Genomic DNA, 25,284 nt, shown 5'->3' with positions numbered 1-25,284 from the left:
TTTAACAGTCAACCCATCCCCCCACCCCCCCAAAGCTGAGGAACCCCCACCCCTAACCCCCGACACCCCACCCCGGGCCATCACCTGAACACACACACAGAGTATATTCATCTTGCAGGTGTGTGTGTGTGTCTGGAAGGAGGCCATGTCTATATAACAGTGCAAGGGATATAAAAAACTAAAAAACATAAGAACTACAATGTCACGTTGATGGATTCTGCAGAAGCAATGGAGGAACATACGGTACTCTTCAGGTAACATTCCCTGTTCACAATCATTCCCTAATCAATATAATACATTTCCTAATTCAATCATGTTCCTATTTTGGTTATGCTGCCATCTACTGATGATAAACAGTGACCAACTAAGCACACATCATCAAGTATCTTTCAAAAAAGGAACAAAACCTGAGGCTGAAATAAGGAGCTGATTTCAAACTTTTTTTCACAGTGCCCACAAACTACAACATTCATGCACACATCTGCATTTTAGATGACAAGTACAAACAATGCATATAGAATGATATTAATCACAGACCATGAGAATAAGCCATATCTACAACAGCTGCAGCATGCAGACCTCTCTGGGCAGCACTGAAAAGGTGTCACATTTTAAGACTCAACCCATCCCCCAACCCCCCTCAATCACCACCTGCACACAATCACAGATTATATTCCTCTTTGAGGTGTGTGTCTGTGTCTTTTTTGAACAGTGCAAGGAATGTAAAACAATAACAACAATGTCAAGTTGATTGATTTCACAGAGGCAAAGGAGAGGTGCATAAGAAACTGCTTAAGTAGCGTTCCCTGATCACAATCATTCCCTATTCACTATGATACAGTCATCCAAATGCTAACCATGAGAGTAAACAGTATCTACGAACAAACATACATCTTCTGGGGATCCCAGATGATGTGTAGTCTGTTGGTATGGTATGGGAAATAGTATGGTAGAAAACCTACAACCTTTATGCACACCTCTGCATTTTAAATAGTAAATACAAAGACTGCATGTATAATTCAACTAACACACACACACACACACACACTCACAGTATCTAAAAAATGCACAGTATGTAAAAAACATACCTCTTCTGGAGATCCTAGAGAATGTGTACTCAGTTGGTCCCCAAAAGCAGCAGACCCAGAGGTGGAAGGTCAGGTGGAGGTGAGGGCCAGAGGAAGTGATGTTCACCAGCAGCAGTGTGTAGACCTTCTCTGGGCAAAACCAGGGCGTCACCACACCACCCCACACCCCTGACCATTACCTGCACACACACATAGAGCATTTTCCTCTTTCAGGTGTGTGTGTGTGTGTGTGTGTGTGTGTGTGTGTGTGTGTGTGTGAGGAGTCTATGTATCCAATTCATTTCTAAACAGTGCAAAGGATGTACTAAAAGAGATAATAATGCCACAATCTCTATATATGTAACAGTGTCTCAGCAGCATCAATCGTATGTAAGACATGTATTTCAATTAATCATAATGGCCCTGATATGTCACTAGACAATAAGAAATCATGTTCATTTGAAATACTTATATCACTGACAACAGTAGTCCGGCCAAGATATTGTCATTTAAAAAGTGAAGTTGCAGCCCTCAACTGATGTTGATGTTGTGTTTTGTCATGTCATGTGTTTTGGCCTGATACTCCACCCTCCACCTATCTACTAATCGCAAGGTCAGTAATGTTTCAGCATCTGGGTTGGCAACCTCAAGTCAGGGGGGAGGGGGAGGGGATACACCGCTCTACAGTAATTTGAAAGTGATTGCATGTACCAGTTTTGGCCACATTCTTACGGTTCCTTTAAGGTACTTTTGTGAATGAAAATGATCCATCATCTTTAAGTGTCGTTAAGGATACCCTATACCTACAATCCTACTTCTTTTGAGACCTTTTTCCACAGACTAGAAGACCCATGCTCACCTCTGCATATCTATGTCCCTGCCCTGTATGATTCAGCTAAATGCTCAGTTGGAGAATAAGCAGTATCTACAATCATACATCATCCCCAGAGAGTGCAGGTGGAGAGGAACATGGGAAATGTATATGACACTAATGCACATAACATTAGCCCCCCTGCTCAGAATGGCCACTGACAATGCTGCACATATGATGTGTCATTTTTACCAGAATCAACTCTCAATCTGCATTGTCTACCATCATATCAAGGAAAACGGGCTCACAAATGCTAAGAGTATCAAGACAAGGTAACTGCTTTGGCAACATTATCTGTTGTTCACGGTCACTGCTTTTTCTTTCCATTATATTTTCTCATTCAACCATGCCATCATTTGCTTTATCCTGCCATCTACTGGTGATAAACAGAATATTTCCCACATTAAGTAAGAGGGCAAAGACGGACAACATATCCGTGAGAAAAGAGGTGATACCAACTCCTTATTTGTCCCTCACACACCGTTCACAGACTGGAAGGTCTACACTCACCTTTGCATCCCTAAACTCCTGCCATATCAAACACAAAAACAAATGCCTACTTGTTTAATTCAACAAAATGCTGACCAGGAGAATAAACAGTATATCATACCTCTTCTGAAGATCCCAGATGATGTGTGCCCAGTTGGTCCTCATAGCAGCAAATCCAGAGGGGAAGGCCATATGAAGTGATGGAACCAGCAGCAGCATTCAGACCCCTCTGGGCAGCACTGAAATCAAGAGGTCACATGTTAAATGCCACCCCAACACCCTCAAAGAGATGAAGAACCCACCATCCCCACCCCCACCTTTACACAAACACAGAGAATATTCTCTTTTGAAGTGCGAGTGTGTTTCTAGAGGGATGAATGCATGTATATTTTTTAACAGTGAAAGGATGTAAAAAAACAATAGCACTAATAAAAGCAATGTCAAGTTGATGGATTTTGCAGAGGCAACAATTAGGTGCATAAGCAACTTCTTAGGCAATTATAAGCAGCAGCATGCAGACCTATCTGGGCAGCACTGAAATCAAGAGCTCACATTTTAAGAGTCTACTGAATTGTATGGTCAAAGGACCATAGCAATTGTACAATTTAAATATACCGTAAAGATAAACTAAATAAACAAAAACAAAACTGTATTCCCTATATTCCTTAAGTTCACTCTGATTTTCAAGATGACATTGGGGCAGAGACATTCCATACATTCCAAACTAATGGGCCATTAAGGTTACCTTTGACAGTGGGGGAGTGAGGACTTTTCTATGACACCTATCCTATGAAACCTAGATAGGCTACACTTATCTCAGCCATATCATCAGTCTCTCTACACATAATCTCGAGCATTGAGAACATTGTTCGTGTACACATAGTTTACTAAAAAGAAAGGTTTTGGACAACTCACTCCTTGACTGGCAAGATGGCGGCGAGCAGAAAAACCAAGTGAGTTGTTCAAAACCTTTCTTTTAGTAAACTCTGTGTACACTAGGGATGTAACGATTACAGGTATAATGGTAAACCGTGGTAATAATGTTGACGATAACAATTACCGTTTTCATTTCAAATATCATAATTATCGCAGTTGATTACCACAGTATGGAAACCGTGTGTTTAATCCTTCCCAGCTTCATCCGAGCCTGCTTTTGTTATACAGTAGTCCTGGTACAATGAAAAAAACTGGTACCCTACTGATTCTGTTGTCTAATTGATGTATTTAACTGCGATTCAGATTAGGTTACACATGATTTTAAAAGGCGGAACATTTTCACCACAAAATGTGTACTGTATCATGTAGCCACTCTGCGTCTTTTTATACTGCGTGAGGTTAAATTTTCATACCGTTACATCCCTAGTGTACACCAACAATGTTCTCAATGCTCGAGTTCAGGTGTAGAGATACTGATGATACTTCAATCAAAGTTTCATGTTGTGTCGAGCCTTCTTAGCGTTTTAAAAACAGTGATTTTGACGTGATCATGTATCAAAATAGTAGTGCCCCTAGGATTCCCATTCAAAAGGCCATTTCACCCGAAAACAAAAACGTGTACAAGCTTAAAAGTAGCGCTTCGGACGTAATTATGCTTTTAAACGAAAGTTTGACTCGGGTACATTTACAAAAACACCCTAGGATGCATTTTGGCGAGAGTTACGCGTTAAGTTCACTCTGATTTTCAAAATGACATTAGGGCAGAGACATTCCATATATTCCAAAATAATGGGCTATTAGGGTTACCTTTGACAGTGGGGGAGTTTTCTATGACACCTATCCTATGAAACCTAGATAGGCTACACCTATCTCAGCCATACCCATTATAAAGGCCACTGATTTTCACAAAAAAGTGTCTTCTCAAATATTTTGAAATTTAGTAGCGTCTTCTCAAATTTATTGTAATTTAGTAACTAAACTACATGAACTTGATTAATTCATGTTTACAGCACAACCAAGACCATAGTTTGTTACTATGGCTTAGTATTTTTCTGCAAATATTGCAATACAGGTTACAAAACTCTTTTTCAAACTATTATTATTTTATAAGTATTTAAGACAAAACTATAAATACATGCATTCTACTTACATATGTTACATTTTTAAGAAATATCAGAGGCAGTTCCTAAAGTACCTTGAACCAGTCATCAGAGGGTTCAAGTGGAGGAGAGGCTTCTGTGTTATTTGTCAAGTGAATTAACACTTGAACCAGCACTGTCTGTTAACATACTTCTTCATTTGAAACCACCCAAAGGTATGGACAGCAGAGAGGCCATGAGATGAACAGGTCTGTCAGCCAGCAGTAGCCAATCAGATGCAGTGATGCTGAGAGCTGCCACAGCAGTAAAATGAGGATGAGTCACCCTGGACCACACTGAAACCAAGGAGATCAAACTCTTACAGATGCATTGAGCAACCGTAATGATTAAAAACGCAGTGTCAGACCTAAAATGTGTGTCATTCTGGGCACAATCATCTTTCAGGGAAACTAATACTGTGAAGTAACTTAAAATCTCCCAAAACAAGCAAGAATGCATCTTTACTGTTCCATCAGTGCATTCTCCAAATTCCACAGAAGACCCCCCCCCCCCCCCCCCCCCCAAAAAAAAAAAGACATACACAATGTATTAGGGGTGTAATGGTACACAGAAGTCACGGTTCAGTTCATACCTCGGTTCGGACATCACGGTTCGGTACAATGGAGGGAAAAGCAAAACAAAAATGCAGAAAGCATTTTTTTTTTTATTGTGCATGTCTCAGACTGTACCACCTAGTGTCATACAGTCTCTTCCCTGAGCTATCTGGAACAGCCTGAAGTGTGTAAGATGTAGGCTAAACAGTACAATAAGTACCCAGACTCGTGTAACTTGTAAACAAAATAAGACAATCAGCTATAAAACTGAAAAAGGCCTACAGCATCTCTTATTTCTGAAAGTGCAAATTAGATAGAATAGAATAATAATTTTTAAAAATCCACTTAAGCAAGACCTTCAACATCTGTGTTTAGTTGTATATGGAAGGGTCTACAATTTGCCTCAATATTTTTCAGTGTGTGTACAGTAATAATCTAGCCTACTAACTGTGAAAATATCACACTATTTTGCCTTCTTTTAAAAAACGAAATTGCTCCTTTCATTTCCTAAACAGACTACAACTAGAAGTCACGTGACTTTGTCCTTCAACGTTAACTCACCGTAGCATGGTTTGTTAATTAGCCTGGTTAGCGTTGACACTTTCTGTTACTGTCCATGCACTTAACACTACCAGCTCCTCATGTGAGAAGTTACTAGTTACCCCAACATAAAGGTAATTACCAAGCGATTTACATAGCTTTCTGTCATTACGAAATCATTTAATTTAAGCCATAGGTTTTGGCCCTATTTGTATGTGTATCCAAAGGCTTGTGAAGCGCAGGGGAAGTTTTTTTTATTCTCGTTTCAGTTATTGGTAGCCTATCATCTGGGTGTTGGCTTTGAATATGTGTAGCATGTTATATTTCCACTCACATACCCACCAACTGCTGAACAACGCCGACACACAGTTTCATCTTATCCACCACTCTCTCGCTCGCCTGTAACTGTAACTGAAGTTCTCAAACTTGCGATCTTAAAGAGACCAGCGGATCCTCTAACTCTTGTGGGTCGCACCTTAGTGCTGCTATCTCTGACTGACTGACTCAACCGACTACCTGACAAAAAAAAAAACATAGGCGCCAATCAGAGCTTCAGATCTAAGGCGAGGCTACAGATTAGCGTTAGGTGTCGCTAAAGAACTCCCGTAACTCTCGTACGGTAGGCTACTTAACAGTAATTGTGCATGACATTAATTAATCCGCACACGAGTTTTATGTATTTTTATACCGTGTATTCTCCGTGTAAATTCATGCACCGAACCGTGACGCCCGTACCGTTTCTGTTCAATACGAATACATGAACCGTTACACCCCTACAATGTATTTAGTTGTTTTAATACTACTTTGAATTATGTTTCACTTCACAAGTTGCCAGGTATTCTTTCACACAAACATACGGGCATTTTTGGGAAGTAGCCAGGTACACCATGCTGTTGAAGGTGCAAACAAACGCTGCATCTCCATTGAGATCACACAGTAAGGAGCTGGCTCAAGGATTATAAAAGTATTTCGTCGTGTTTAGTTGTATAATGAAAGCACCGTTTGTATAGCTATCACTTTGCATAATGTTTGCGCCTCAGTCTGTGACGTAATTGTGTGTGAAAGAATTGCAATGATGCGCATGAAGAAGCTGCACTAATGTTAATTATTGCAGATTTAGGTGACCAAAATACTACTTCAAATGGGCCAATAATCAGACAAATTTTACTGGTCTCTGGGTGAAACGTTTTCTTTGAATTCCTGTATCAGTTTAACATTGGGTAAAATAAGCGCCATTTCTCTGTGTTAGGTAACTTTAACGTTATCAATGCTCCCATTAGGTAGCCTGGGAACCAGACCGTCTGTAAGCGCTTTTAGGTTGGTCTGCTGTAATTCAGTAGCTGACATCAAACCAATGCGCCAAAGAGTAGAATTCTAGCCTACTCTTTGAATGCGCTCTCAGATTCGTCTGGTTTCCAGGCTAGTTAGCCAAGCTAATTTACCCAAGTGCTCAGTTTACCCAACACAAATCACAATAACTGGTCCTATATCCAATATCCCCACATTCTTGAACGTTAACATTTAATGCATATCAAATTAGTTTATGTTAAAATAATAATAAAACCGCTATATTCAATGAAGCAACAATAAAACAGCTAAAAATGCTAGCACCTGCCAATTACTCTGTTAAATCAGCCTAGGTGGGTTAGGTCACGTTAGCCATTATTATCCTCTTTGACCGTAATCTTCCAAACATTACAAAGAGCAAGGGACAGATAACCTAACATGAACTCTTCTTATGATCTTACACGCATGTAGGTATTTTTATCTCTAAATAGGCCACATAGCACTTACCTTAAGCGGTGGGGAAAGGCGCTGTTTTTTCAAAACTTGCATGTGATCTGCCCAGGAAGTAAGGATGGTGTTTTGGGACAAAAGTGAACAACGTCTCCTGGTTACTAAAAAGTCGTGTATTACAAAAAAAAAAAATGCCACCAGCAGACGTGAAGTGATCTTACACGAACAGTGCATAAATCATAAATGTTTAATAAAAAAGTGTATCTTGAGAATGAATTTGTGACACTAGCAAAAGCTGCTGGAGAGCGAATGCGCACATAACTGGGTGTGTGTGGGGGGTGGGGGTAGGCTACATTTATTATTAGGCCTAGGCTACTTCACAGATGCTGTAAGGAGATTATTCTTTTAACCAGTGACTTTCTTAAGGCTTTAAAAATTACACTGTCTTCACATAACATAACCGGCTCCCAATACGACCGGTGCATTATGGGGTGTGTTGTTTAAAGTTGCACTAGCCTACCATAAAAGCGCTGCTAAAAAGCGCTCCTAATACAAAAAGTATTGAGGCAAAACATTTTTCCGGTAATTTTGTGTTATGTTTAAACGTATCCCATCTTCTATTTGACTTGAGTTTTTGAGTGTAGGTGGGATAATGTCAGCAGCACAGCGATACTTGAGGATCTCAAATTGCCTGGACTATTAGCCTACATTTTTACGCATGTTAACGATTTAGCGGGAGAACATTCATCCTGATGCATAGGGGAGACTCACATCGAACTTAAAATGGTAGGAATATCTCACTTTATTGCCTAATATCTGGCTTTTTTGCATGTTGTTGTTAATTATAGCAGCATAATTTGGACTTGCAGTGGATATTTCTTGGAAAAGGGCAGGTTCTCCAAGGACATTCTGGTTGGTGGAGTTGCCAGCACCATAGCATTTGAAGGACATGAAAGCCATGGACAGCAATGCAATCTGCTGAGAGAAGCATGTGAGTAAACGTGCTTGCTGGAGACAGGTGATGTGTAAAGGAGTCAAATTCAGAGGACACATTCAGACCCCCAATAATGTGTTGTATAAAGTATTGCATTTAGATATAAAGTATGAAATTGACACACCATTTGAATCTGAGTAAGAGATGCCTCCCAACTCCGGGTTCACACTGGACTATGCTTTCACTTTGATTAAGAGCATTAGCCCTGAGAGGTACTGCAGTTGAACAGAATTAAAGTTTTCTTCTCAGACCTGTCACTTTAGGTGACTTTAATATATATCACTTTTAACTACGAGAGAATCTGCATCAGTGTGGTCACATGCTGAAAATATTATGGATATTACAGATTAGCGGAAGGGCAATGCAAACATGAGCTATGATACAGGAAAAATACATATTATATAACATGATGATTGGTTGTAGTCCAATTGACTGTGTGAGTAGTACATACAGTACAGTAGACCACTGATCACTCATAATAACATCAATCCATTATGATGTTGTAAATATCTCTATTAATGTCGAGTTGTATGATCAATAATCCATGTTTCATGAAAACTGGGCTTTCATGTTACCTAGACAGAAGAGACTAGGTGGCAAATCCAAGCCAATGGATTCTCATTAATTGAACAGTTGAGAATTACCTAGAGGTAAAATAAAGATGCTGTATTTGCTTTGCAGCCATGTTGGTTCCACCACATGATCTGTTCGTTTGTATCTGTTCGAAACTAGGCCAGACTGAGAGCATGTTTGTGTATAAGTTAGCTGGAAGAATATAAGTGGCCTTTGGAGTATAAAACACACTAACAAGACAGCTGACAGCTTTCAGTGGCCTGACCTTCACTGTGATATTATAACATTCATCGCCACAGGTTAAGGTTTCCTAAAGCTTGTGTTTAATGGAATCAAGCGAAGCAAGTAAATAGGCAATATGAGTGTGTAAGGTCTTGATGCAGTAAGACAAACATCACTGCATGGAGTTCAGCCCAAAGGCTGTGGAGCATCTTCGTAGTGGGTGATTGAAGTGAGCCATTGTGACATATCATGAGTACAACCTCAGTCTTCTCTCAGGGACCAGGGTGACAGTGTGTGCTGTTCACGCCCACATGTCCTTGCATGTGATGACAGTGATGTTTCCATCCGTCTATATCACTGTCCGCTGCTTTGTCTCGTACCTTAAATCGGCCTGATCATTTAATGGGATTATCTCTCTCCATCTCTCTCTCTCTCTCCATCTCTCTCTCTGTCTCTCTCTCCGTCTCTCTCTGTCTCTCTGTCTGTCTCTTTGTCTGTCTTTCTCTCTCAGTTTGTCTTTCTTCCTCTTGCCCTCAATTTGCTTCAGCTTGACAAATAATTAAATGTGATTCTGTCTTTCCTCTGGATGTATACGTGTCTCGATGCCATGCAGCGGTTCACTTTAGACTCAACTCAAGGGCAATGTGGTAGGACTACTAAGCATTGTGTGTGTGTGTGTGAGTGTGTGTGTGTGTGCGTGCGTGCATGGGTGCGTGAGTGTGTGTGTGTGTGTTTGGGGGGGGGGGGGGGGGGGTAATGATGTATAGCCACTAATAGAGATCATCTCATGTCCTTTTACATTGCCCACACTGTGCTTAAGCCTGTGCTCTGTCTCAGCAGTAGAGACAGGAGACAGTGGCGTGCCACACTGTGCAGTGATTGTCAGTAGCCTGCTGGCCTTTGCCTTTCTCTGAGCTCTAACAGCTCTGAGCCATGAGCTGCTGGGATGAATCCTGTTTCCATGTCAACATTTATACCTTACATGTCATGTGTACACCTCAACACCATTTTGGATCAACACCACCAGACCATGATGGCTTTAGATTACATACAGATTACACAGATTACATACTGTGCTAATATGTATAGACAATAGCCTGTTTCACATGGTTATACATATTTTACACTAATGTGTGTGCCGAGAGCCGCTGTTGTTGCAGGCAGCTCACTGCGCCGGGATTAGTGTGTGCTTCACCTCACTGTGTGTTCACTGTGGGCTGAGTGTGTTTCACTAATTCACGGATTGGGATAAATGCAGAGACCAAATTTCCCTCACGGGATCAAAAATGTATATATACTTATACTATACTCATGTTTCTAGAAACCTAAGGACAATGTGATATAAATAGTCACTTTACCAGTTTTAGTTTTTATCATCTTCAGTAAAGAAAATCAATTTTTTTTACAGTGCATTCAAATATTCAAATCTGTGTATGTTCTTAAATATCGACTTCAATGTTTTTCACCTAAAAAATCAGTTTTGCTACTAAAAAGTTACAGGGTTCCTGTTCGACCATGCATTTCTCATGGATGGACTAATCTCAGTGAGCTGATTAATTGGAATTTATTCCTTTCTTGTAGATGTACTTTGACATGCTGTAACAAAGACTTCAGATAAAGAGACTGGATAATAAGCCCTTGTCAAATTTTTTAATCTGAAGGCAGTAAAATGTCTTCAGGAGCTAGAAGAATGTCAATATCCAAATGAGCATATTCAATTTTTGAGAGTTAACAGCAAATGCTGAGAGATGGTGAGTGTACCCTGTTCATCCCACACTGTTTTAAGCTTTTCAGATCATACAGTATAAAATCAATACAAACAAAACAAAATTAACTCAGTTGCACCATGGAATAAATCCATATACTGTATCTCCAAGACCCAAATGGATGTGATGTGAACCAATAAGCATAAGCTCTGCATATTCTGTCTATTTATTCTGATATTTTGACTTAGGTTTTCCCATTTCATTTAAACTGGGGTTCCCTTCTAGCAAACCCAGTAGCAATGAACAGACTTAAGTCAAAGACTATCCCAATGAAGTCAAATTATTCACACATAGCTGACTGTCTAAACATAACAAAGCAAATCTAAAAGTAGGTCAAAATTTACATTGCACTGTGCAGTAAAGTGTAAACATAACACAAGTATCATTTCAACTACCTTGACTCATAGTGCAGTCACTGCAACACAGTTAGTCCTTCCATAAGCATGTGCAAACCACCAAGAAGACAGTTATCAAAGATGGTGGCATTTATCACCTGAAATAAAATACATCATAAAGACTATTGTAGCAAAAGGGGACAAAGCTGAACAATATGAGAAAGTAAACATGTCTCAGTTGTGTATAGTGTAGGATTCTGCTAATCTTGGAAAGTATTCATACAACAGCTTTCAAGCTGTCAAATCAGTCTGCTGTCACCACCAGTCCCAAAACTCCAGGGCTGAGGAATTTGTAACAGAATATCAACCTGAATTCCTTGTGAAAGTTTTGTTTCGGGAGATAAACAGGAGATAAACAGAACATATATCTCTTTGAAACTACTTTGAATACATGAAAAGTGTGATGCAATAGAACCTGACAGAATGCTGCCTGGGGCAGAATTTGAGTTCCTGTGTGCTGGAGGCAGCTGCCTTCAAAATGACTAAACTTTACTTTGGCTTTACCAGAAAACTCCAATGAACCAGCAACCCAATTGAAGGGTAAAATCTCGAGCACAAACAAAACAAATCGTAATTAGCGAATAAATCACAAACAGGAGTCATTTAAAGCCCCTATATGGACAGAAAGAACCTCCTGACTGCAGCTCGTCCGGCTAATGCCGTGTGATTTATAAGATATCCTATGTATCTTTGACTTCCTAATGGAAGAGGTACAATCAATGCTGTCAGGCAAGAGAGTTCCCCTTGTCAACTTGTGCTTTGCTGCCTTATTTACAAAAATGTGTGATAAACAAAAAAACACTGGCTGCTCTGGAAACAGAACTTCGACTTGAATACTTGAGTACAAGTGTATTACAAAATACACATGACAAACACATTTCCCTAGAATACAATTGCAGTAACTGCAAAGTAGGCCTACATCAAATTATCCTGATTTATACCACAGCTTGATTGAATTTCCAATTTTGATGCACCCTTTAGAATGTCAATTATTTTTCAGATATTTGCACACCTATGAGGTAGTTCCAGTTTTTGGCCTCATTACGCTTATTCATGGGTTTCATCAGGTCCCTTTCCACAGGTGCATAAAATCAAGCACCTTAATTATCAATGCAGACTGCATGGTGCTTGATTAATACACCTGTGGAAAGGGACCTGATGAAACCCATGAATATATAAATTTGCCAACTCATTGCCACATTGCATCAGAGTGATCTGAGAAAAATTCAGACCATAGCAACATTGAAACATATATGACTGAGGTGCACTTTTAACTCAGTTACATGGCAGTAAGCTAAGTAGAACAGTGATTTTACAAAACTATGAAGTGCTTTTTTTCAATTCAAAGCAATTCTAAACCTGAAGGCTTTTGTGAAGTTGTTTTCATGTACCTGACAGAGGAGCCAGGAGCAATGAAGAGGTATTTTGTCTTTTTTATGCAACCTGGCATGCTGTATTTTTCTGTGGTCTTTGAGTTGTATTACGGTGTAACCTGTAGACTGATTTAGTAAAAGCACATGCATGCAATAAAACAGCAGTCAGGGCTGTGCACAGCATCACCTGCCACTGAAATTGTCCTCTCTCTGGAACCTGAGAGGAACCATATGCCTGTGGGCAGAGTGCATTAACTCCTGATGATGCGCTGTGGAGCTACCTTCTCACTCATGCCTGGCCACTACACTTCATTAACTCAGGTGTGTTAAATGGAGGGGGAAGAAAGCATTTGCTCTTGACCTCAGGAAACCTGTGCAGCATGACCGCACATGTCTGTGGTGGAGGCCACACTATATGAGCTGCATTTCAACACTGGTGGTGCTTTTCTGCTTTTCCCCTTTCTTAGGGGAAGGCCCAGGAAAATTATTTTTTCCTGATCCATTATCTTTTTTTACCCTGATCAATGATCCGTTTTCGATATTTTAAAAGGTTTGTAGGCCAAAACATGATTCACGTCTCTTTGACAGAGTGAGCGAGTCCAAAAAGTCGCAACCTTACCTCTGGTACTCTGAGTATCAATGTCATAAGATGGTTCATCACATTACACATTACTACATGCACACATGCAGGCCAATTGGGGGATTCACTTCATGTAGCCTAGGCTAGCCACCTGCAGACGTCTAAGCTGACTGCTACATTTTCAAACCGGAAATATGCATGTCATGGTTGAAAACGTTGAAGTACAAATGTTTAACAGATTATTTATTTATTTATTTATTTATTTTGCGGCGATGACGGTGACTAGCTCAGACCCGCGGTAGGGGTCACGTGACCGCGGTAATGCGGTTACCTTCCCAGCCCTAGGTGCAGTAGCGTGCGGTGACCATACATTTTGGTAGGGCAGAAAGCCTTGTCTGACTTTTTTAATAGCCTATCTTTTTGGGCTACATTAAAATTACGTATTTTACAGGACTTTGCTGTATGCTTAAATCATGTCACAGTCAGAATTGTAGATCAGTAACCCATCAGTTACGTTTGCACCGTTCTCATCACGTTAAACCAGCGGAGCATAGGGTAAACAAAACTCTTTTTTTTTGTGTTCTGTCTGGCCTGCTAACTTTCCAATATTTTTAAGTAGTTGGATTTTATAACTGCAACTCAAGACAGTTGGGTGTTATGGATAATTGTCTGACCACTCGCTGTAGAACTAGGCTATATTATAGGATATATAGCTCATTCTGAATGCAGCAGCCTATGCCATACCTTTGAACACCGTTGCCTTTTCGTTTTTGCGCTGTCAAAAGATGCTATTAAATCCACTAGAAGCTAGCTACTAAACCAAGGAAGACACCAGGGTTAGCTTACATATCTTCAACCTCTCAATTTTTTTTTTATTTATTTATTTATTTTTTTAAATAGAATATCAACACGGTTAACAGGTGCAACACTCGCCATTTCTGCATCTTGAAATGAAACAATAGGCCTAACTGGGGGAATAATTTGAGCAGTTCTAATCAAAGATTCTAGAGCGCTACGCTCCGCTCTAGAATCTTTGGTTCTAATTATGAACATGGGGCAGACTACTTTACGCCCATACAGGCGTCTTTTAGCGCGCCGCGGATTGCAATCCTTATTGAAGCCGCCAGGGTTATGCGATAAATATTTGAGGAATGCGATCGTCGAGGTGCCCTGCCCCAACATTGCATGACCCATTAAACTCAACGAGAATCGCCACCATCATCCAAAAGTTAATGTCAATAGACCAAAAATAGTTGGAAAGCCTACAGATACTGTAGATAATTAATGTGACAATCACATTATTAAAAGTAGACTTGGAGCAATTATTTACTGAGGAACTATTTTTTGTGGAGGAAGCTTCAGGTAGTTTACTGCCCCACCTGCCCATATGGACCGCACGCTCCTGCCTAGGTGTGAGTTATCTGATGCTGCTGAGAAGGCAAGCTAAAAGGCTGTGGATGAGGCACTCACAGACTACTTGGGGTCATGCTGTAACCCAAATTGACTTTGAAATTAGATTTTGAAATTGTGTTGCTGTGTTTCTGGAATGGTAATTGTTGGTGTCTGCATCAAGGGCCTGCGTTGTGTCTGGTTATGTTGCTGATCGGATAAAAAGCAATGAAGAGGAATAACTGAAATTAGTTGGTAGAGGATCAATCATAAGTGTGAAGAGGGGTGGATCTGGGATGTTGTGGAGCCTTTGGGAGGTGTCGTGGCCCCAATTAAAGCAAAATCACAGATGAATGAAGGTGCCTGCTTGATAACCCCAGTGAAATGCTCATGAAGGCTGCTCTGTTGGTGATGCTGTTTTATGTGCACATAAAACTCAAGAGCCCCTGTGCATGCCCCTGGCAGTGCTTATCACAGTTCCCTGCTAGGCTGCTAATTCTTCTCATTCTTAAGGATAAATACCCTTAGATTCTCTGATCAATCATTGTAATTTCATTGTGTTTTCAGAATTCATGATGAATCCTGTCTTGGGATGTGAACTGAAGTACACAGATACCCAGAGTAATAAAGTGCATTTGTTTTATGTGCAGTGGAGTTTTTGTGGTCTGAATGAGTTTTATTCTCTGACCAAGCCCTGTGCCTCTCCCCTGTTCTGCCTTTCATTGATTTTCACATATCTGCAAAACAATAAATAGAGGGAATATAGGGCTCCCTGTGCTTGAATTTAAACCTTTGATCTAGTGTCTTAAGCCCTCATGTGTCACCCCCCCCCCCCCCACACACACACACACACACACACACACACACGTCACATAGGGTTCTGCTTATACACTACTACACCACATCCCTTTCACTAGTGAATAATACTGAGAGATTACTGCCACGTTATGACCTAATAGTAATTTTATTTTACAGTATATGAGCATTTTCTTAATATGAAATACAGTCTCAAAGTTGTAAAAGGAAATTATTACCAATCTCATCTTCTTCAGAGTGAATATTCTTTTTATGGGACGTGATAGATAATAGTTGTGGTGCCACAGTGTGATAGAATCTCTAGGATCCATGAGGCTGTATCATTTTACATAAGTCAAACTCAGGGGCCCACCTGCAAGGGCACAGATGAGGGTGGGGGGGGGGTACATAAATAAATTAACTTGAAAAGATAAATCACCCTTTTCCCACCCCAGAATAAGGAGGGAGAGTAGAGACTGCCAGGGTAAATGATTGATGGGCCCTGAGAGGAGGCTGATGGAGATGAGGTTGATGGCTGGAAGCTGTGGTATGTAAACCTCCCTCTTTGCCCCCCCGACAGACCTCCAACACCCCCTTCTCCACCCCCCTCTCCAACCCCCACCCATCAGCCTTTTGTTTCATCACACTCTCATCTTCCATCTCCTGTGCCATGCCTCTCTCTCTCTCTCTCTCTCTCTCATCATGAGCTGACATGCTGGCGGTCTTGGCGGGCAGAAGAGCGGGAAGGAGAGGCACGGCTTTTGGTCTGGAGGGGCTTCACACTCAGGGTGCGCATCAGTCATCCCTCTCGTGCGCGCCCTCACCCGCTCTCTTCTTCTATTATTAATTTCCTTTTGGAACCACGCTGTAGCCTTAAACCAAATGCTACATGTGCTGTGGCTGCTGTGAGTCTCAGCACAGCTAGTGTGCTGTTTGGTAACAGGGATGGAGAGAGGGAGAGAGAGAGATTGTTTGTGTGCGTGTGAGAGAGAGAAGGGCTGATGGGATGAAGAGAAAGTGGAGGGAGGAGAGAAATAGAGAGAGAAAAGAACAAGACATGCAGAAAGCAGTCTGCTGAGCGTGATAAAAGAGAGAATAAGCAAAAGAGAGAGTAAGAGAGTGAGGGAGATAGCAAAACAGCTGGAAATGTGTGAGGGAAAAAATAGGACTGACTTTCTGTGTATGTTTGAATCCATATGTTAGAGTCAGAGGAAAGGCAGGCGAGCGTGTGTACATGTCAATCCCTGTTTGTGTGTGTGTGTGCGTATGTACGTGTGTGTGTGTGTGTGTGTGTGTGTGTGTTGGTATGACTGTGGGCTGGACTGGCCAATCAGAAGGGCTCTCCTGAGCTGCGGCAGGCTGGCAGATTGGGGAGCTCTGCTTTTGCTCCGCTCTGCTCTGAGGTGGATTGGGAGCAGAAAACGCACACAGACTCACAGGGTGGCAGCTGGAATCAGGATGGTAACTCGGAGCCTTTCTCTTCTTTCTCATCCCCTACCACTCTTCAGGGACCGATACAAAGGGTAAGAGGCGCCAGCAGGCACTCCTCCTTTTTTCTTTTACTCTTTCTTTCTCTCTCTCCTCTCTCTCTCTCTCTCTCTCTCTCTCTCTCTCTCTCTCTCTCTCTCTCTCTCTCTCTTGGTGTCTTTAGTTTAGTATGCACGTTAGGAAGCAGTCCAAACTATTTTCTGCTTATTTCCCCATTTGGCAAGGGTGAGCTGGTGTGGAAAGCAGCACCAGGGCAAAGTGTGACAGTGCATTTGGGTGCATGCATGTGGAAGGAAGATGTGATGCATGGAATAAAGGAGAGGAAAGAGCCATGCCCCCCCCCCCCCCCCCCCCCCCAATCGATCCCTTAACCTGATTTTGTGGCCACAGTACTTTATCTGCACCTCCGTAACAGTTAGGTGGTAATTCCTCACTGGCCCGCCTCATTTAGTACAGCGGCTAAGCACCGGAATCGTTCAGTTTTTGCAGAAAGCATGAAACTTGGCACAGTTATAGGCATCAAGTATAATCTGGTAAAGTTACGAGGCATCAAGTATAATCTGGTAAGATTCCAATATGGCCACTGTGTAAGAAAATAAGCCCAATTATTCTATATTTTGGTTAATTGAAGTAACTACCTACATCAACAATACATTCTCATTCTACCTTCTTCTCTTTCTGAGCAAACCTTAACTCTTACTATACACTGCTCAAAAAAATTATACACTTTAAAAAATAAAACACATCAGATCTCAATGGGGAAAAAACATCACGCTGGATATCTACATTACATTACATATGGCTGACGCATTTTTAGCCAAAGCGACTTACAACCTGAGTACAATAGGGAAAAGTGCATCAGTGAGTGCTGTTTTTATCTAGTCAAGTCAGGTGGTAAGTGCTAGAATTAGCTAGTTGTAAGTAGTGCTATGAGAGGAGATATTCTCTGAAGAGCTGGGTCCTCAGGAGTTTTTTGAAGATGGAGAGGGATGTCCCTGCTCTAGTAGGAACTGGTAGCGCGTTCTACCAACGAGGAACAACAGATGAAAAAAGTTTGGATTGACCTGAGCGTACCGGTGGCAGAGCTAGACAATGTTTGTCTGAAGAGCGCAACGGTCGGGGGGTAGCATATATGCCTGTATGAGGGCATTTGAGTAGGTGGGAGCAGTAGGTTTAGCTGGGAGGACCAGCAGTTTGGTTTTTGAGATTACAGTCATGACATTACAGTCTCCAAGACAATTTCAGACGTCACATGTGCTCAGGGTGAACCTGGTCTCATTTGTGAAAAGCAAAGGGTGTCAATGGTGAACCTGCCAATTTTGTATTCTATGGCAAATGCCAATTGAGCTGCATGGTGCTGGGCAGTGAGCATAGGTCCTTCCAGAGGCCATCGGGCCCTCAGGCCACCTTCATTAAGTCTGACAGTGTGGTTAGAGACATTCACACCAGCGGCCTGGAGGAGGTCATTTTGTTGGGCTCTGGCAGGGCTCCTACTGTTTGTTGTTGCACAAAGGAGCAGATACTGGTGCTGCTGCTGGGTTAAGGACTACCATCCTGCCCAGCTCTCCTAGAGCAACTGTCTCCTGGAATCTCCTACATGCTCTTGAGACTGCGCTGGGAGACACAGCAATCCTTCTGGCAATGGAACGTATTGGTGTGCCATTCTGGAGGAGTTGGACTACCTGTGCAACGTTTGTAGGCTCCAGGTACTGAAAAATCAGTCAAGAAGGATAAAGATGGAAAATGTATATTTTGCCACCACCTCTAAAACCATTCCTGTTTTTAAAGACCTATTTCCCTTCTTCCTTTCTTGTCAAGGTTGTTGGAGAAAGTGGTCTTCAAGCAAGTCTTGGACTTACTATATCAGAGCAACCTGCTAGACCCTATGCTGTCTGTTTTCAAGAGTCATTCTACTGAAACTGCTTTTCTGTCTGTGACCGAAGCATTGAGAGTAGTCTTCATCTAAGTTGCTAAGTCATTAGTATTCATTCTACTAGACTTATCTGTAGCCTTCAATACTGTTAACCATGACATTCTCCTTTCTACACTATCTGAACTGGGATGTCTAGGAAAGCCCTTGACTGGTTTAAATCTTACCTTAAAGGGTACATGACCTCACCACAGGTATGCCTCAGGGATCAATATTAGAGCCCCTACTTTTCTCTATTTACACACTTCCTTGGGTGAGACCATTCGCTCCCATGAATTTGATTATTACTGCTATGCGGACGATACTAAACTTTACCTGTCTTGAGCTTTTGGTTTTTCCTCCGCAAAGCACATCCAAGGACTGGGCGCTGAACGCACTAGCCAGTGTCCTAAAAGTGCTGGTTCACTGACTAGCATGAGCCCTAATGGGTCAGGAGGGAGCTAAACTCGTACGGTATTACGTATTTAAATTAGCTTCATTGACAGGCATAATCATTTTATGGGATTCAAAATGTTAAACTACAATAAAACAAAATGGACCTTTTCAAACAATCACTATGAGCCTTAAAAGAAACTTTAGAATATGCTAATTGGCCCCACCCACCTCAATTTGATTAGGCTGTAGGATGTGTTGGACTGGTTATGTACTAATTTATCTAACTCTGACTGGGTGTATGTACTAATTTATCTAACTCTAGGATAGAAGACAAAATAACTCATTTCCCAAAAGGCAGCATATGTTTCTTTAAGAGACTTGACAGACACTAGCATCCATGGGTTTTAGCCTCCTTGCTAGCATGCCAACCTCTACGGGGGCAAATTAGAAGGATTAAGCCCAGGCAAGTGCAGGGTTTAGTCACACAGTCGAAACTTCACACATAGCCTAAACGCACCCCAGTTTTTGACTCGGTGTCAGAATGTATGGCTACTTCCTTAAAATCCAACATGTCTGCCATTTTAATTATGCATGATTCTCTCATTATGTATTTCATAATGCTGAAAGATGGCTATAGACACGTCATATTATGTGTTAAAAGCAGCATAGCATTATAAATGTAGAAAAAAGGGCATATTTTGGTGGCCATATTTGAAGTCAAGATAGGGGCCACTAGGGGGCGCTATGTGTTGGGGTCCATTTCAATTTTTGATCACTAGGGCTAGTACTATACCTGTACCAAGTTTCGTGCTTTCTGCACGAAAAACTGAACGATTCAGGTAAAAATCTGGCCTTAGCCGCTGTACTAATTGAGCGTGTCCAGGTCAAAAAATCTCCCGAGGACATGGGAATGGGAATCATTTAGAAACTTGGAGATTTGGGCTCTTTTTGTTTATCCATACCTCAGTCATTTGTTTGTATTTTTCATTACAGTATAAATTCTCTGTTTCTTTCCTAAATGTGGTAACATTTCATGTGATGGGACACATGCAGAACGTCTGTTTAAGACACAATTTGAACTTTGCTCTGCTACAGATCTTATTTTTTCATCATACAACATGTATAGGTGCATCTGTACCGTGCATCATTGATGCCAGTGTGAGATGTTTCATATTCATATGATCAGTATATCTGATTGACTGGCTCTGTATGATTTTGGATGGGCTCTGCTTCATGCTGTGTATAGTGTGTATATGACCGTGTGTATTATTATCACTGGCAGTGCTTTACCTCTGTCTCATCTGGTGTAGGCAGGGTGGGGTGGGATGGTGGGTCACAATATCCCAGGTCCCAAGTCTTCCTATTTCTTGCATATGGTGAGCATGCCAAGGTGTTTTTTCAATCATTTCCTGGAGGGACCCTTTTGTTAATGTCAAGCCTGTAATGAGCAATCAGCTGCTCCCATCCTACTAGGGCTTGTTTTAGCTGCACAAGATCACACAGTGGGGACTCCAGTCCTAACTGGGTGATATTCTGAGGTTGCAAAACAGCCACAGCGTTTTTGCCAAACTGGCTCAAAGAAAGTCCTTCAGCTGGAATATTCCTGAGATATTCACCAAAGGCTCCTGTCATCATATCAAGACAGAATTTGTGGTCGGTGTGTGTGTGTGTGTGTGTGTGTGTATCTGAGATACGGATGTGGGGAGATTATGAAAGGCGTCACTGATGCGAAGAGGAGCAGTCAATGAATTCATATAACATACTGGCCTTTTATTAGCATCATGTTAAGGCTCTGAAGGGACACTTCACTAGTGTGTATGGTATGTGGACATGTAATGCATGTGCTTATGCCAGCTGATTGCCACCCAGCTAGTAGGTTCATGATATATTTAACACGTCTCATCACTGATAAAATGTCAATTGCCCTAGCACAAGTCTATTGGCCCCTTCCAGTGTAGCTATCCAATCATGGACTCCATCCTAGTGAGTTCCTCAGGCAGAGACCACACCTATTAACCGTTAGGCAAAATGATCTGGGCTGGTCATCATCACAACGACTGTAATCTTGTAAGGGAGGCAGAGTGATGCTTTACAGCTGAGACACTCTACTCGCCTCATCACTGATGCTGCTTAACAACTGCTATAGTGTAGTAAGTTTAAAATACAGAAATTGCTCTGGTATGTGTAAACAACATAGAAGTAAACAGCATATGAGATGCTGCATTACCGACTGCCCCATGCATAACTCTGCAATGCCGACTGCCCCATGCATAACTCTGCAATGCAGGAACTGGAGTCAGTCTGGCTCCCCAGGCTGTGAACACCTCCCAAAGCCAAGCAGACCATTTTTCCTGCCTTACATTTCATTAAATTACTTTTTTTAGGATTGATCAGAGTGTCAGTTAAAAAGAATGGCTGTGGCGGTTCAGTATCATCACAGTGTGAGAGACCCTTCACTCTACTGCAATCTTTCTTGCGTAACTGCCTCATAGAGCAGTGGCTTGGGGGAAGTTCCCTGGTATTTTTGAGCAAGCCATCAGTTTGCTACACACCGCGTTACATTAGGAACAGCCAGGCAAAGTAATAAACTAAATCAATTTCCAGTCATCACACTCCATTCAACCAGGCGGCTGGGAAATACGTCTCTGCAGAAGTTTCTGCTATCATTACAGGCTGATTTTTTTTTTTTTAACTCGCACCAGTCAAACGCCTCTGCCCTTCCAAGTACTGGCTAGTGAAACATGGTGTGAGAAGAGAGGCACGGCATCACATTAAAGACCACTCTTGTCATCCTCCGTTCCCAGTGCCTTCACATGACAACAACAGGTCAAGGGGCATCTTGACATAATAAGCAGCCGATGTGCTTTAAGAGCCCCCTGCCCCTGTGGGCTGCAGACACAGAGGCTTGAGAGTTGCAGTGATGTTGAGTGATGTTTAGGCCTGCCAATGGCACATCCAAAATGAATAAGACATTAGAGAGTAAATCACTGCCAGACTGAAACATGGCTTTGACAGACAATAAATGATATAGACTATGGGGTGCAAGAGCAAGAGAGGGGCAGAATGGAGTACATGGACACAAAGATACTGAATAAAGTGAATGTTTGAGATTGACTCATAATTACAGTGTGACAGAATTATGCGCAAAACCCTCAACACAAATTACATCCCTTTTTCTGTCCTTGTGGCTGTAAAATATATATATATATTCTTTATTTGTTCTTTCAATAACAATGTAACATGCTACGTTGTTAGAGAAGTGAAAGTGAGTAGGGACACATAGTAACATTCTCTGTCAAGTTTTTCACCTCAGCCACATAAATCATTTATTTATGAAATAGCATTTTTTCTGAGGTTTTTTCACTGACAGGTGTACAGATGTATTTGGGGAAGCTTGAGAATAAGCATGAAAAAGCACAATGTTTTTATCAGATCAAATACTCCTGCTGAAACAGAAAATTCTTTCGCTGGAGAAAATGATATGTTACAGCTTCCCTGGAGATTAACAGTTTATGCACATGTCAAGCTTATATATCTATTTCACACAACACGGGGGGGGGGGGGGGTTGGAGAGAAGGAGAGAGAGAGAGAGAGAGAGAGAGACAAAGACAAAGCTTGCCAAGCCAATAAAGCATTTTTAATATGAGTTTTAGAGGCAGAGAGAAAGACTCATGCTTTAATTTCAGCGGGTTTGGGCTCATTTTACCAGATTTATATTATCTGTGTTTAATTGATCCTTTAAATACAATGGCAGTTGTGAATCTACCCTGACTATACATCAAGCCAGATGAGCTGTATACTATGTGCAGAGCCAGGGAGTCAGTGTTCAGTGCATCAACGGAAGCATGTGCCACTGTGCCCAAAGCTCACTTTTACTCAGAGGTGTTTTGGGCAAGACCAGGAGACATCGTGGCACATTTAGATAGGGTTTCATGGTCCAATTTGGTCAAATCAATTGAAAATATCTCCATTTAAACCTATTTTATGAGGATATAGCACCACTTGCTGTAGTATTTCCAAATGGCAGCTGAGAAAATGAAGTTTGACCTATTAAAGATGTCAAGTTTTAATCTATGATTCTGTCCTTTTTTCTTTTCTTCACAGATACAACATGGATATATCCTCCTGTTTCTGATGAACCAACTGCACCACCATTTTCACCCAGTATGCCTGACCTCTTTCATCAGCGTGTGTGATCTAAAAGGAGCTTCCTGATCGGTGGATGTAACACAATGGGCGACAGCAGAAGCCTCTGGATAAGTCTGATCTAAATGCTCGGTGGACAGCTGCCTGTCAGTGGCCTTTGAGTGGACAGTGTGCCCCGGGTGCACAGAGTGGGTTTGCCACCCCTTGGCTCTTACCATGCGATTATCCAGCACGGTCTCTTGCTGCCTCTGTCTGCTGCTGCTGCTGTGTCTCGGTGTGGTGCTGACCACTGCAGGCACACCCTCACCGGCCAGACCCGTCAGAACTGCACTCACACAGAACCAGAACCAAAGCCTGAACCAAGCCAAACCAGCAGACCAGGACAAAGACACGCATCACCGGCCCAAGAGAGGGTGGATTTGGAATCAGTTCTATGTTCTGGAGGAACATATAGGCCCAGAGGCTCAGCATGTTGGAAAGGTAAATGGGTGCTTTTTATATGCATTCATAATTAGACCAATTTGTAAGCGTGTCCTTACACTGGTGAGCATGTAACACATATACTGTGCATTTGGCACGTTAAGGTTAACAATCCATTTTGCATTCACATGATGAAATGCTATTATACTAATAGGCCTATATTCATTTAAGCACTACAACAACTACATGACTTTAAGTGGCAACCAGAACCTGAACATGTGCAAGCTCTTTTACAAATTGATTTCACTAATTGCCTATGATTTTGTACAATTTTAATTATGTAACTCCATGTCACATCACTTTAATATGGTTTATGCATGGCTAGTCACATTGTTCTGTGACTACCAAGATGGATTTTGTTTCTTTCTTCTGTTTATCTTTCCTGTCCAGAAATGTGTGTTTTCCTTCTCTAAATACTTATATTGCAGTAGAAATTAATTTGACTTCCTAAGTGGCTGACCCATAATCTCACGCTCTGGGTGTGTTAAATAGGAGTATGATGAAGCAGTGTCTCCCATAAGTTGGGAGAGATTAATGTGAGAGAGATAATGGCATTAATGACTTCCTGTGTACATTTCCGCTTGCGCTTCCTAGATCCTGCGTACCCTTAAAAAGGTCCTCTGGTATTTGAAATGCAAAATATCTTCTTAGATCCAGCTTCATTAGGAGTCCTTCCTCATCAAAAGTGGTTAAGAACCCCTGGGGGAAAAACTCGACATTGGTATTATAATATCCTGACAGCAGAGTGGGTTTTTAAAGCAAACTATGGTCATCACCAAAAGTTGCATCCTACCAGTCTTCTGTTGAGTGCACATAGTGGTTTGCAACAATGTTGCAAATCTATAGTGACATGATGAATTGACACTTTGCGAACATAGCAACGTGAAGAGGACACAGATGGCTAGGGTCAAAAAATGAGAATCAGCAGTGACCCGTGGGTCTTTTCCCAAGACACCTGAGCTGAACATGTGAGTTACACTGGCTAGATTTGTTTTGACTGCTGTGATGCTAACAGCTATTGATGGCTATTAGAGGCACATCTGCCCAACCACATTATATTTAGATGCCTTGGTTGGAATTCTACACTGGCCACACCGTACATACAAGTGTAAAACTCATGGGATGACATTCTCATCCACAGCATTAGATATGTATTTGTATTTCTACATGTTTGCAGTTTAATATTTAAGAACTTTAACATTTTAAGTATCAGCTGTTCATGAGTGGCTGCAATTTTTTTGTCAGCTATGGATTTGGTTCACCTGAGATATGAGGTAGATCAGTGCCGTGCTAAGTATTAAATCATTCTGCACACGTAGAACAAGATGAATTGGCTCTGTGGAAATTGCAAACAGCACGTGGCCTCAACTTTCATCTAGTCATGTAGGATCTGCCAGAATACGGCTGGCCAAACAATCAGACATCAGCAACTCCCAGATCATCCT

The 25,284-nt window shown here is 41.5% G+C and overlaps 1 protein-coding gene across 6 annotated transcripts in view; it reads left to right on the top strand.

Annotated features, from left to right (window-relative positions):
- The first annotated feature begins 6,504 nt into the window (after window positions 1-6,504).
- The window catches only part of cdh18a (cadherin 18, type 2a), a 50,584-nt gene continuing 31,804 nt past the window's right edge, over window positions 6,505-25,284 (top strand). Inside the window, exons 1-4 of one of the 6 annotated variants that reach the window (XM_042108595.1) lie at window positions 12,473-12,703; window positions 12,819-12,977; window positions 16,755-16,943; window positions 23,318-23,839. In XM_042108595.1, the coding sequence (XP_041964529.1) occupies window positions 23,576-23,839 (264 nt within the window). In that variant the 5' untranslated portion in view covers window positions 12,473-12,703; window positions 12,819-12,977; window positions 16,755-16,943; window positions 23,318-23,575. Of the gene's footprint in view, window positions 6,533-7,870; window positions 7,916-8,088; window positions 8,120-8,181; window positions 8,325-12,472; window positions 12,704-12,818; window positions 12,978-16,142; window positions 16,209-16,754; window positions 16,944-23,317; window positions 23,840-25,284 lie in introns of those variants that run through there. The other 5 variants (XM_042108598.1, XM_042108597.1, XM_042108596.1 and 2 more) reach the window with 5 other exon arrangements.

This window comes from Alosa sapidissima, chromosome 1 (genome assembly GCF_018492685.1).
Source record: "Alosa sapidissima isolate fAloSap1 chromosome 1, fAloSap1.pri, whole genome shotgun sequence".
Classification (NCBI taxonomy): domain Eukaryota; kingdom Metazoa; phylum Chordata; class Actinopteri; order Clupeiformes; family Clupeidae; genus Alosa; species Alosa sapidissima.
The sequence above is the reverse complement of the archived record's forward strand: the minus strand, read 5'-3'. Positions and strand labels throughout refer to the sequence as shown.